This window comes from Protopterus annectens, chromosome 6.part0 (genome assembly GCF_019279795.1).
Source record: "Protopterus annectens isolate FY-2018-M chromosome 6.part0, PAN1.0, whole genome shotgun sequence".
NCBI classification, from domain to species: domain Eukaryota; kingdom Metazoa; phylum Chordata; order Ceratodontiformes; family Protopteridae; genus Protopterus; species Protopterus annectens.
Window position 1 is genome coordinate 1,103,963,908 of NC_056737.1, and position 13,253 is coordinate 1,103,977,160.

The 13,253-nt window shown below is 39.0% G+C and overlaps 1 protein-coding gene across 1 annotated transcript in view; it reads right to left on the reverse strand.

The window, feature by feature from the left end:
- TRIP11 (thyroid hormone receptor interactor 11) overlaps positions 1-13,253 on the reverse strand; it is a 1,664,886-nt gene that overhangs the window by 279,809 nt on the left and 1,371,824 nt on the right. The window contains exon 16 of the mRNA XM_044073627.1: positions 1,732-1,831. Within this exon, the coding sequence (XP_043929562.1) occupies positions 1,732-1,831 (100 nt within the window). The remainder of the gene's footprint in view (positions 1-1,731; positions 1,832-13,253) is intronic.

Here is a 13,253-nt window from a genome sequence, read left to right on the forward strand (position 1 = left end):
CCCTTTTTTCCTGTGGAATACCAGTCCAGCTGTTTATTTGTGATGTCATAAAATTAATAAAGTATGTTCCTTCCAATTCCTCTAGTACAGCAAAAGAACTCAGGTTTTCTCTGCATGCTCTATCTTCGAAATCTACAATTTTTTGAAACAGCTCTTCTTAAGTCCTCATACTCAGCCAACCTTTTCTTTATTTCAACCTCTGAGTTTTGCAATTGTATCAGTTTATCTACATAGCTGTGTAAAGCTTCTTCTATTTTTTCCAAGCATTTTATTTGAGTTGATCTACTCTTTCAACGTTTCATTTATTTCAATCACCTTTGAATACATCTGACTTATTTTTTCCTCTAAATGATTAGACGCCATCTCTTGTACCAAAGCTGAAGCTTGAACTGCTTTTTGCTAAAAAGCTGTAGGATTCTTCCCTGCCAGTGTTTTCTCTTCTTTTCTGGTTGATTTTTTCAGATTCTCTGGTTTCTCTTTTGCTGGCATACAGGCAGTGTACTTACTAGCCAGTAACTGTAGTTTACCCAAAATGACACTTTCACTGTTATTTCTCAGTTTCTTCTTTAACAGCTTAATTTCAGCTCTCCCAGTGTGAATTAGTGTGCAGCCATCTTGAAAGTCTGGCCTCCTATTCTTGAGAAAAGACTAACTACTTGGCTAGCTCGGAGCAAAGCAAACTTAGGTGCCAATCTGTGCTTTAGCATGCTGTGCACTGTGAATCTGAAAACTGCTAACCTGGAGACCTCAAGTCACAGGCTGGGAACTGAAACCCTGATGCAGTCACGAGGACAAACTGTATACAAGCACAATAGGAATCTTGCTTTCCCCTTCTGAGATCACACCATGGGTCTCTGAAGCCAACTAGCTCTTGACCTCAGGAAGCAAGTGAAACAGGTCAGTCCAGAAGGATGTGTGTGGGGGGCTGGACAGCAATCATGCCAGTGGCCTCAGCTGAAACTGATTCTGTGTAGGGGGACTGCAAAAGAACCTTACCATGTACACCGTCTCTGGCAAAAATTTATTTTTGTCTGTTTGTGTGTTTTATTGTTTCAGAAAGTTGTTTGCATTCCCAAAGCATGCTTCAGGGTGTTGTTCACATTCCTAGAGTTTGAAACTTACGATTGCACTTGAGTGAGATGATCACAAATGAGTCCATGTCTTATCAGGGAGCCATTACAAGCTTTAAATACCACAACTTTCCTATCATGAGCACAGGGAATGAGATGTGAGCTGCAGTAAAGAAATGGGGAGCACAGTAGCTTGATGCACCCTCCTAGTCCATCGCTGTGACAACCAGAGTTGTGTGGAGGCATGCATGGCCCAAACAATGAAGCTATAGACAATTCCAACACAGGCATTCTTGGGGTATTAGAGGAGGAAATCCAAACAATTACCTACAGCACAAGGTCAATGAAGTCAAGCTCTGCTGTCATTAGCAATTACATACGAGACAAATGCTCAAATATGCAAATTCAAACAGGAAGTTATCCGCCAGTTTTACTCTAATACCTCCCCATGCCTCAGTCACAAGTATGAAATACAAAAATGTTGCATCTCAACAAGCGTGGTTGATGACAGTAGTTTTAAACAAAATGTTAAAGTAATACCTAAATGATTCACTTATCCTTGGTCAAATTAAAACCATACAGCATGCTTGGTAATACTTGTAAATTTCCCAACTACTACAATGTTAGACAATCTTACAAAAGAAATGTTAAACTTAATTACCTTCATTTTTAAGATCTTCTATCAGTTCTTCTTTAATGTCCAACTGTTCTGTTAGCCTAGAGGCTGATTCCAGGGCAGCATTTGCTTCATCTAAGTTTGCCTGAAAAGGAAAAGTGCAGAATTGAAGTCTCAAGATCTGAAAATGGGTAGATGCAAAATTCTGAAGGTATATATATGTTTTTTTCTTAATTATTTACAATCTACATAAAACACTGCAAGTGGGAAGACACTGCAACAATTGATACAGGGAAAAAAAGACTTCACTAAAATGACAAAAAATGAAGGCCTCACTCTTATGTATGCAATTAATTTGGCCTAGTTTTCAGTACTGAATATATCTAAAGCAGAAGCTTAGCTAGTGTGGAGCAAAGGGGACAGCCACACTGGAAGCAAGGTGTTAGGGGACATGATGGGAAGATAACTGATCATCAGTGCAGTACTGGTATGCATTTCTGTACCGAGGGCCGGCCTTAGCCGAAACGGCGCCCTAGGCGAAGTAGTGCTCCGGTGCCCCTTAAGCCCCACCCACACCACAGTCATGAAACACCCCTATTTGAGCCACACCCACAGGGTCACTCCCCAAGAAAGCCACTCCAGTCATTTCCTTAAATTATTTAAATGCATAGGAAGAATAACTACATTACAAGGTATCTTTAACTACAACTACTTCTGCATAGCATTTTCTACTTTAAATACCAGATCACAGTCAAACAGGGCCCTAGGCAGGGTAATAGACTGCCCCCCAGAGCAGCCGCTCCTGCTGCAACCCCCTCCCCCCAGCAGCAGCCCACATTCCAGTGTTCCATTATTTGGTTATTTCTCACCAGTTACCATGTATACTGTTCTCTTATTTGCTTCTACAGTCATTACAGATATTGAAATAAAATAGCACAAACACAGGTAGCCATTTGCTAAACAATACAGTCTCACAATAAAAACAGACTTGGCATAAGCAGTAAACCTCTCTGCCCTTGAAACTCACATTCACTGAAATGGAAAAATTCATATTCATTGAAATGGCATGAAAACCCACACTCACAGAAAATGCATCTGGCCAGTGAATAATTAAGTTTACCTTTGGGCTGTTTTCAAAACAGAGTCCTTGCACACAATTTTTAGTGCCATACATTCGTGTATTTGTACTTTGATTCACCTTCCTGATTACATTGAATTAAATTCCTTGTATAATATAGCACCACTTGTTAGTGGTTTAAATTTGTAGTTTTAAACATTCTTTTAATAAGCAATGAAACAAAATGTATGAACCAATATTTATTTTATTATTTTATTTTTTTATTTTACATTTGTTGTCCGGGATAGTCCGACTGGATGCATGTCCATTTTCAGCGGAGGCCCGGGGAGAAAAGCTCCAAGGGTAAGCAGATACAGCATTACATAATACCAGCATAACATATTACAAACAGATTATTTACAGAGATTACATAAGTAAGCAAGTTAAACAAGTTCCACAGGTTAAAGTTAGTCCTGAGCACAAGTCAGGATTAAATTAAATTACACAGTAAACTGGTTAACAGATTTTTACACATTCAAGTTAGCCAGGCTTGATACATTGACATAGCCAGTTAAGTGACAAATGTTGTTTGAGTCTAGTTTTAAATTGACCTAAGGTGGAAAGTAAGGTAATATCAGCTGGAAGTGAGTTCCAGGATCTACTTAAAGAGTTTGCAAAGAGAGAATCACCGGCTATGTTATTAATTTTGCTAGTCTGAATTAGTAGTTTGTTAGTGGATCGAAGCGGTCTAGGATTGTTATAGGGGGTGATAATATTTTTAAGTGCAGGAGTATTGTCCGGATTATAGAGGATTTTATAGGCCATAATCAGTTGGTTATACTGGATTAGGCTAGGTAGTTCAAGCCAACCAAGCTGATTTAGATTGATGCAATGATGTGTCCTAAAAGGCAGCCCAGTGGCAAACCTGGCAATGTGGTTGTAGCAAATTGAGAGTTTGTTAAGGACAGTCTTGTTCAAATTCGAGTAGAGGGGATGCATACAGAAGGGTTGAAAGAAAGTGAGAGCGAGCTATGGCAATTTTAGCTGGAGGGGTTAGGAAGGCTTTTATTCTGTAAAGTGACCCTAGTTTTTATTGATGGTTTTGATAGTTTGGTTAACATGTAGGTCAAATTTGAGATTATTGTCTATGATGACACCTAATAGTTTTGTAGATGGGTCAGGGAGATTATTGTGCCATCATTTGATTTTATGGTAAAGGTGAAAGCGGTAGACCTACGTGTTGGTGAAAATAACAGCATTTTAGTTTTTTTGGGATTTAGGATCAGACGATGTTCAGAAAGCCAGTTTTCTATTGTATTAAAGGTGGTCTGGGTAGCTGACCATAACTCTACTGGAGATGTGGCTGAGCAAATCAGAGTAGAGTCATCAGCATATTGGATACAGCTGACTTTTGGGATGACAGTATAAAGGTCGTTAATGAAGATGGAGAACAGCAAGGGCCCTAGTATAGAGCCTTGTGGTACTCAGAGGGTGTTAGGTAGAAGGTTAGAGAGTTTGTTCTGCCAGAGGGCAGCCTGCTCTCGACCATTCAGGTAGGATTGAAACCATTGGAGGGCTCCAGTATCTAGACAGAATGTTTGCAGGGTGTGGATTAAAAGTTGGTGATCAATCATATCGAATGCCTTGGAAAGATCAAAAAAGAGGGCTGAGGATATATAATTACTGTTGTGATTATGGTTTATGGTGTTAGTAAAGGCTAGGAGGGCTGAAGTAGTGCTGTGATGAGGACGGAAGCCATGCTGTCTGCCATAAGGCGATTTTGGATTAGGTGGTGCATGAATTGTCTATGAATACATTTTTCCATAATCTTTGCAAGTGGAGAGAGTATAGCTATTGGCCTATAATTGGAGAATTCAGTAGAGCTGCCTCCTTTGTGAAGTGGGATTACATAGGAAATTTTCCAGATGGTGGGAATTTTAGCTTCTACTATGGTTCGATTGATTAGTATTGAGACTGGGTAAGCAATAGCATCAGCTGATTTTTGTAGATACTCGGCAGGGAGGTGATCAGCAGAAAGTGTAGTGGGTTTTAATTTTTTGATCAAGGTACGGATAAGTGAAGTGGCGACTGGTTGGAAGCTGAACGCAAGTAGGTTTCTAGGGGTGCTACTTTCCGGAACAGGAGAGCTAGGAGGTAGTTGGCTAGCTAGGGCTTGAATTGTCTCAGTAAAGAATTGGTTAAAACTATCAGAAACATCTTCAGGGGTTTTATCAATAGTAGCAGCAAGGATTGGGGTTGAAGTTTGTCCAGGATGTAGTAGATTATTTAAACCTGCCCAAAACTTCTGAGGGTTATTTTGATTTACTGTCTGTAAATTACAGTAATATTGCTTTTTGTCTTGTAAAATTGATTTTTTGGTTTCGTTCCTGGATTGCCTGTATTTAATATGATCTTGAGGGTCTTTAGAAGAATGCCATAAAGCCCATGCTTTGTTTCTAAGGGTAATTTTGAGTTTAGACTCTATAGAAAGCCATGGTGCAGTTTTTGCCTTGGTTCTCTTTGAACGTACAGGTGCATGCAAATCAAGGATCTCAGGGAATTTGTTGTTAAAGTATGCTACTGCTTCCTCTAAGGGGAGGTGTTTTAGAATAGACCAATTACATGAGTTTAGTTCTTGTTGGAATTTGGCAGGGTCAAAGTTTTTATTGTTTCTAACCTTTCTGAGTAAGGGTTGTTGGGAATTAATGGTTTTGTGCTTAATTACATATGTGAGAAGGTGATCGCTTAGGCCATTAAGGAGGGTACCAGACGTGTACAGTTGGGGGTGACTGTTTATGAGTACCCAGTCAAGTATACTTTCTTTTTGGTTGGGTTTACCTATCCTGGTAGGGGTGGATATGATTTGTGTAAATGCATGCAGGTTAATATAGGTGGTTGGGGATTCTAAGGAACAGGTGCCCCAGTCTATGTTAAAGTCTCCAAGTAGTAGGGTTTCTTGGGGGTAGTGACATGATAACCAGTGCAGGATATCTTCAAATGTAGATATATTGTTACCTGGGGGAATGTACATACAGATGATATTAATGCATTTATTTTTATTAAGTTGCAATTTGGTGGCAAGAATCTCAGAGTTATTAATCCGAGGAGGTTGTATTACATCTATGGTGACATTCAACTCAGATTTATAGAGTACAGCTACCCCACCCCCCTTCCTCGAAGCACGATCCAGCCTGTGTATGTTGTACCCAGGTGGTAACACTTCATTGTCTTTAGTGTTGGGTTTTAACCAGGTTTCAGATAAACAGAGAATCTCAGGGGAGTGGACATCCAGAAGTGCATGCAATTCATGTACCTTGTTATTAATGCTTCTAATATTGAGATGACAGACTGGGAGAGAGTTAGTTGGCCTATTAATTGTAGGTTTGTAGCTTAGATTACAAGTAGAGTGGGTATGTGTATCTGAAGTGAGTGGGCCAGGGTTGGGGTGAATATCACCACCAAGTATTAGGTTGAGTCTATACTTGTTGATGAACTTCAGGAATTTGTTTATTAGTTTGTGGTAGTGTTTGGATCTAGAGCCAATGTGCCTGGGGTTCAGATGTTGATAGACTGAACAAGATGTTGGATAGGATCTAGTACTGTAAGTATGGTTGAAGGTGAAAGGATTTACAGCTGGGGTGATAGTATGGCCTTTTGGGACCTGAAATCCCATAAGAAACTGGTTTTCATACAAGGTAAGGAGGTATGGTGTGAACAAGAAGGGGTAGTAAACAGGAGTATATCATTATATGTGATTCAGCTAGTGAGTGAAGGAACTGTTTTACCTGGTGATGCAACACCAGAAGATAGAGTGGTGAGGTAAAGGTACTGGAAGGGGGGATGGGAGAATGCCAGATGAAAGCTAATAGGTGCTATTAAATGTAGGTAGTAGAATAGGGGTGGGTGGAATTATCCCAGATGAAAGCAGATACGATCTAGAAAGTGGGGGAGTGGCTATAGTACTATAAATTTAGAGGTACTGGGAGGGAATTGGGGGCAGGGAGGGGAGCGAAGAGAGCCCGAGCATAGCGTGGCTATTGCAGTTTACAAGGTTTCCTAAGGTGTCCTAAAGCTATAAGGTAAGTATTACAGCTCTAATGTAAGAGTCAATTTACTGCAGTTACAGGGGAAGGAGGCAACCACTCAAGTAGAAACAAAGAGCCCTATGGCTGACCAATATGGTGACCTGCTTAATTACAAAGCACTGTAAGTGAAAGCTTAACAAATGCTTTTTGTGTAACCTATTCTGTTTAAATGTTGAAAAAACTGATTGCAGTCCTGTAGACATCGTTTTGTAGGGAACTGTAGAGTTCAGCTAGGAAAAGAGAAAAGTAGAAATTCTAGGGTAAGCATGAAGACAACAACAGGCAGTTATTATATAATAATGCATTCAGAAAGGTTTGGTGGGGGGGGGTAAAGTAGCATACTTCTGAACGAACTAAGATTTATAGCTAAGAACCCTAAGCAAGAGAGAAATTCAGTAAATAAACACTTGCCAGATTTTAAAGATATACCAGAAAAACTAAATCAATTATTCACAATTGTACAACTAGAAAATTGCCAGTAAAAGCACTTCAGGTATAGCTAGCCCAAGTTACTCAAGTCATAAAAGCACTTCTTCAATGTGTGTGTGCAATTTAAACATTAAAAAACACATGCAGCAAGTAGGAGCTCTGATTATACACTTTCTGTAGGTACAGGTTCAGTTTAAACACAAATATTACCACAGAAATTCAGTAAGTCACTAGCTACTTATAGAGCCTCTGAAAAACAAAATAGAGCAGTCTGTGCAGAATCAGAATTTAATAGCAGGTCATTCAGTTACACAAAAAACAGTAAAAGATCCATACAATGAAGAAACTTGCACAAAGTCACACCAGGTCAGCCAAGGGGGGAAGAGAGAGGGAAATCCTAAGCACCTAGATTTGAAAATGATGCCTGTACTGAATTGTAGCAGTTTAACCTGTTCGAGGAAAGAGGGGGGTGGGGGAAAAGAGAAGGCAGTGGGAGTGGTTACAGGGAATACCCTGATTGACTCAAGACACCACACCAGAGATAAGTTGAAATCTGCACTCAGCACTGTGTTATTTGCACTCAGTACTTTAATGTTACTTGTACTCAGCACTGTAATTTCACTTATGTTTAGCAGGAAAGACAGACCAACAGTATACAAGTTTGGGAATTTTTACAAGGGTTGCTTGTTCAAATGTCAGGCTACCCATTTCAGAAATTTTCAACCATAAAAGTCCACTCAAGACTTCTGCCATTATAATCCACCAATATTATTCCATACTCACAATTTCTGCAGATGTAAAATCATCTGAATTCCACATTAAAGAAATCCGTACCTAATGAAGAGGTTGCTACCAGCAAAACAACTTCACATATCAATGTTTTATCTACAAATTCAGTGCCTGCTTTCCTTGAAGAATTAATTGCCTATACTGCATTACAAAAATTGGTAAGTTGGTAATATTGCAATAGGAAATGACCAACAAGTTCATAGTCACTAGGCATCTCATACAAAGGACATACTCAGGAGTGTAGAACCCATATCCCCCTTATAATGCACCAAATAATCAACAATCATATGGGCAATGCAATATCAGCACGCCATCTACATGGTGTGGGAGTAGAATCTACAGCCTTCTGCACCAAAGGCAATTATACTACTAACACTGCTATCAGATTTTACAACATAAGTATGCCATTTGATAAACAAAACAGCTAGTTGCACATAGAAACATTTACACTTGTTAGAGTATGTTTTAAATTTGTAGTTTTGAACATTTTTCCAGTAAGCAATGAAACAAAATGTATGAACCAATAATGACAAAACTACCTATTGGAGTAGAGCCCACAGCCTTCTGCATCAAAAGCAAATACGCTACCTATTGTGCTATTAACAGTGCAAGCAGACTTGGCATAAGCAGCACTAAACTTTTGTTCCCCTGCAGCTCTCAGCTTCTTGTAAAATCTACTTGACACTCAGCTGCATCTCTGAACTTTGCAGCACAAGAAATCTGGAAAAATCCAAAATTGGGGGGGGGGGGGGCAAAAGACCAAACAGGGTCACATTTTAAACATTGCTTGTATAATGCTGGAAAGTTGTTAGAATAAAATGTTGTGTTAACACCATACATTTCACTGTCAAGTATTGAACCCAAGACCCTGTGCAAAACAGTCAGAGCAACATACCACTATGCCAAATCATCTCTTTTACAAAAGAAAGGAAGACTGAAATTTACATGGCTACCATTTAGTGGATTCATTTCTCACCATAGATGTCAACATCTTAGCACAAAACACCTGAACAAAGCCAATAATGGGGGAATACAGCCCCCAAACATATTCAGTGAGTTCAGTTATCACCATAGCTCTCAAACTTGGCACAAAAAACCTGGACCAAGCCAATAATGTGGGAATACTGTCCAAAAACAAATAGGGACAAATATCCATCGAGGACACCAGAGCAAACCCATACAAACACAGGGAGGACACGCAGACTCCACAAAGAAGGCACCCCAGCCAAGAATAAAACCAGACAACCTGTAGCTGTCAGGCAACAATGCTACCACTGCACTACTGTCTGTGTTAAACAAAAATACAGAAACCACAGATTTTATGAGGAACAGATTGAACAGAACAAATATGATGCAAATATCTGCAAATGTTTTACAAATGGTGGTGGGTAAGGAATTCAGGCTCTTTCCACTTGGGCCCAAGGTACAGGGTTCAAGCCCTATTCTCTACCCACCATGTAGCAAATGGAGCATTTCACATACACACACACACACACACACACACACACACACACACACACACACACACACACACACACACACGTACACTACCTTCTGCAGATCTGATTGTCCATGGCAAGCTAAGTCCTCCATAGTGGGCTGAATCTGTCCTCTGCAGCAGCCCAATCACCTGTCTGTCCTCCACAGAAGCCTGCGCAGGCTGCTCTGGGTTTCCCTGTGAGACATGAGAAAGCTAGAGCCTCCAGCCTGCGGGTGATGCAGTCCAGTGTTGTTCTGGTCTGTGTGGTTGTCACCACACAGACTTCTGGGCTGGCAGGGTGGAGTTCCCTTCCTTCCTTATCTGGACTGCACCAGTCCAAAAACACTCGTGGAGGAAATAAGGCTACAGATTCTTCTTTGCCACACGTTTAATAGTATAATCCACAAAATCCTTAAGACACAGCAACACCAGGAACAAGCCAAAAATCAAAAACACATAAACGCTGAATCTCGCCACTGCGTTTTCATTTACACCACTTCCTCGGATGTGACTGAATGATGTCAAAACATTGCATTCACCTTTAAATATATTCACTAATCACCATAATTAATCAATTTAAAGATCTTTTCATAATTATTCAATTGTGCAAACTCCGTGGAAAACCATGCTGAAGCCTGGGTCGATTATATATTTAAAAAACACTTAATCTTTACAATAAAAAATGTTAAAAACATACAGAGTACCTACAATTTTTGGGGTACCTAAGGTGCACAAAAATGTAGATAACCCCCCAATGAGACCAATAGTGGCATCTGAAGGATCTGTCACTGCACCATTAGCTAAATGGCTAGACGAAAAATTGAAAGATGTATTAAAGGAAGGGGGGGGGGTATAGTTAAAGATTCCTGGGAATTACTGCAAAATCTCAAGAAGGAAGCTTTTGATAAAAACATTACCTTTATAACTATGGACATTGTAGATCTTTTCTCTTCTATCCCTCACAAGGAAGGATTGCAGTGGTTTGAGGAAGCCTTGATTAGTTTTGGGAAATTCAGTAACAATTATTTTTATTTGATTTTGACACTTATGGAGTTAGTTTTAAGCAATAATTATTTGCATTACGAAGGGGAATTTTTCAAGCAAACAAAAGGGGTTGCAATGGGGGCAAGATGTGCCCCCATCTACACTAACATTATTCTTTCAGCATGGGAAAACAAATATATTTTGAACTCCCCATACAAGAAGTGTTGGAAGCTATACAAACGCTTTCTGGATGACATGTGTTTCCTATGGGTTGGGACAGAGGGGGAGTTCGCGGCTTTTTATGACTATATCTCCCATTCTACTAATTTTTTGAAATTTACGTATGTGAAGGATAAAGTCAGTTTAAAATACTTGGATATCCTTATAGGAAAAGAAGAAGATAATTTCTTCTCAAGAGTATATAGAAAAGAGAGTTACTCAAACTCATTTCTTGCCTATAATAGTGCACACCCTCACTATCAAAAGAAGGGTATTATTAAAGGGCAATATGTGAGGGGGAGTCGAATGACTTCAAGGGACATAGATCTTTAGGAAGAGTGTGAGAAATTAAGGGGAATGTTTTTGGCGAGAGGTTACCCCCATAAATTAATTAAGGAAATAGAGGATGAGGTAAAGTCTGGAAGGGTCAGCAAATTCAAGCCGATTTTAGGTTCAATGAATTGGCAAAAAGAACGAGAGAAAAATGAGCAATATGAGGGTAAAAGCAACTTTGTAATGGATTTCAGTGGTGAAGCCCTGAAAATTAGAAAAATGATTGAAAGTGAATGGACAAAATTTGGGGAAACCTTTGACTTGGACTGCTTGTTTTCCTCCCCTCTAAAATAAACTTACAGAAAAGGTAAAAGCCTTAAAATCTTTTTTGAAAGTAAATGTCTTAATAGTAAATCTAAAGAGGGGAGAGTAGGGACATATAAATGCGGAAGATGTAACCAATGTGTTCACTTACTCCCCAAAGATACCATATATATAAAGAGTAGGGACATGCTGATCCAAAGCAAACAATATGCAAATTGCCAGACTAGTGGTATTGTATATCTAGCTCTTTGTAAAATTTGTGATGCATTCTACATAGGAAAATCTGAGAGAAAATTAAGAAATAGAATTTATGAGCACTATTATGACATCAAAATAAAGTGCATTAATAATGCCCTATAGAGACATAAAGTGAACTGCGAGCAAGCCTCTTTCACTTTTTTTGTACTAGAAGTAGTGAATAGAGATTTAAGAGGTGGCCCATGGGAAACATCTATTGAGTATAAGGAACTTTTATGGCAACTGTATTTGGAGGCCAATAAATCACCTGGGCTGAATGATACCCTATCAATTGCCCCTGTGTTAAAAATGAGAGCGGCTAAGCTCTGAGGTGCCATGAATTGGGTTATGGTACTTTATAGGTCAAATTTTGATTTCTAACCATCATCAAACAGTATATTGCAATAATAAATTGTAATTCCTATTGGAAGTGTAAGTTTCAGGTTCGTTAAACATATAGTTTTACATATTCTTTTATGTGTGAATGGTTTTTAGGATAAAATTTTTTTTCCTTCTAGTCAGTAGATGGCGCTATTAGATTAAGAAATACATATATACTTCATATATATGTTTTTTATTGATGAATGAACAATTTATGGTATTAAAAAATGAAGTCTTTTAGAATTATTTAACATGTATTAATTTCCTTAGAAGTATTGTGGAATGTAATATATGTTTTTAACAGTTTTTATTGTAAAGAGTAAGTGATTTTTAAATATATAATAGATCAAGGCATCAGCATGGTTTTCCACGGAGTTAGCATAATTGAATAATTATGAAAGGATTGCTTAATTGATTAATTATGGTGATTAGTGAACATATTTAAAAGTGAATGGAATGTTTTGATACCATTCAGTCACATCCGAGGAAGTGGTGTAAACGAAAACGCAGTGGCGAGATTCAGCGTTCATGAGTTTTTGATCTTTGGCTTGTTCCTGGTGTTGCTGTGTCCTAAGGATTTTGTGGATTATATTATTAAATGTGTGGCAAAGAAGAATCTGTAGCCTTATTTCCTCCACGAGTGTTTTTGGACTGGTGAGGTTTTGCATTTTACATTTGCCTCCATATTTTTCTATCTGGACTGCCTAACAAAGCAGTCTGGAGTTCAGGAACTAAACATGCATGCGTGTGTGGAGTTCTGGACTGCCTAACACAGCAGTCAGGAACTAAGCATGCATGCATGGAGTTCTGGGACTCGTGAATTTTTTTTATTTTATTTTTTATTCTAACTTTTCTACAGTGGGGTGGACTCGCAATTTATTTTTTTCTTTTTACAGGTGGGGGTCCTGCAGTCCTATAGCATGAGCCGCCCCTGCTTGAGAGTAATTTTTTTGCATCAGATGAAAGTTCAAGTCTGGAGTAACAAAAGTAGTGCTAACAATTTATGTCTAGTTTTGTATGTAGTCCTTTGGCTGACATCCTATTTCACGAGACCCTGTTCAATGTAGACCAGCTATTTGAATGGATCTTTTCAACTTCACAAATTGTACATTTCTGTGAAGATGTGAAATTTCGGGGCTCATTATAAATAAGCAGAGGGTTTATCCCTCTGCATTGTGCAGTGTAGTGGCAAAGCCACTCCTATAAACTAATGGAAGTTCAAAAGCTTCATTCATTCTGCTGACTGAGATCACCTGGACTTCAGTGAAATGGCCATGGACTGACCATACTACCATCAGCTAGCTTGTAC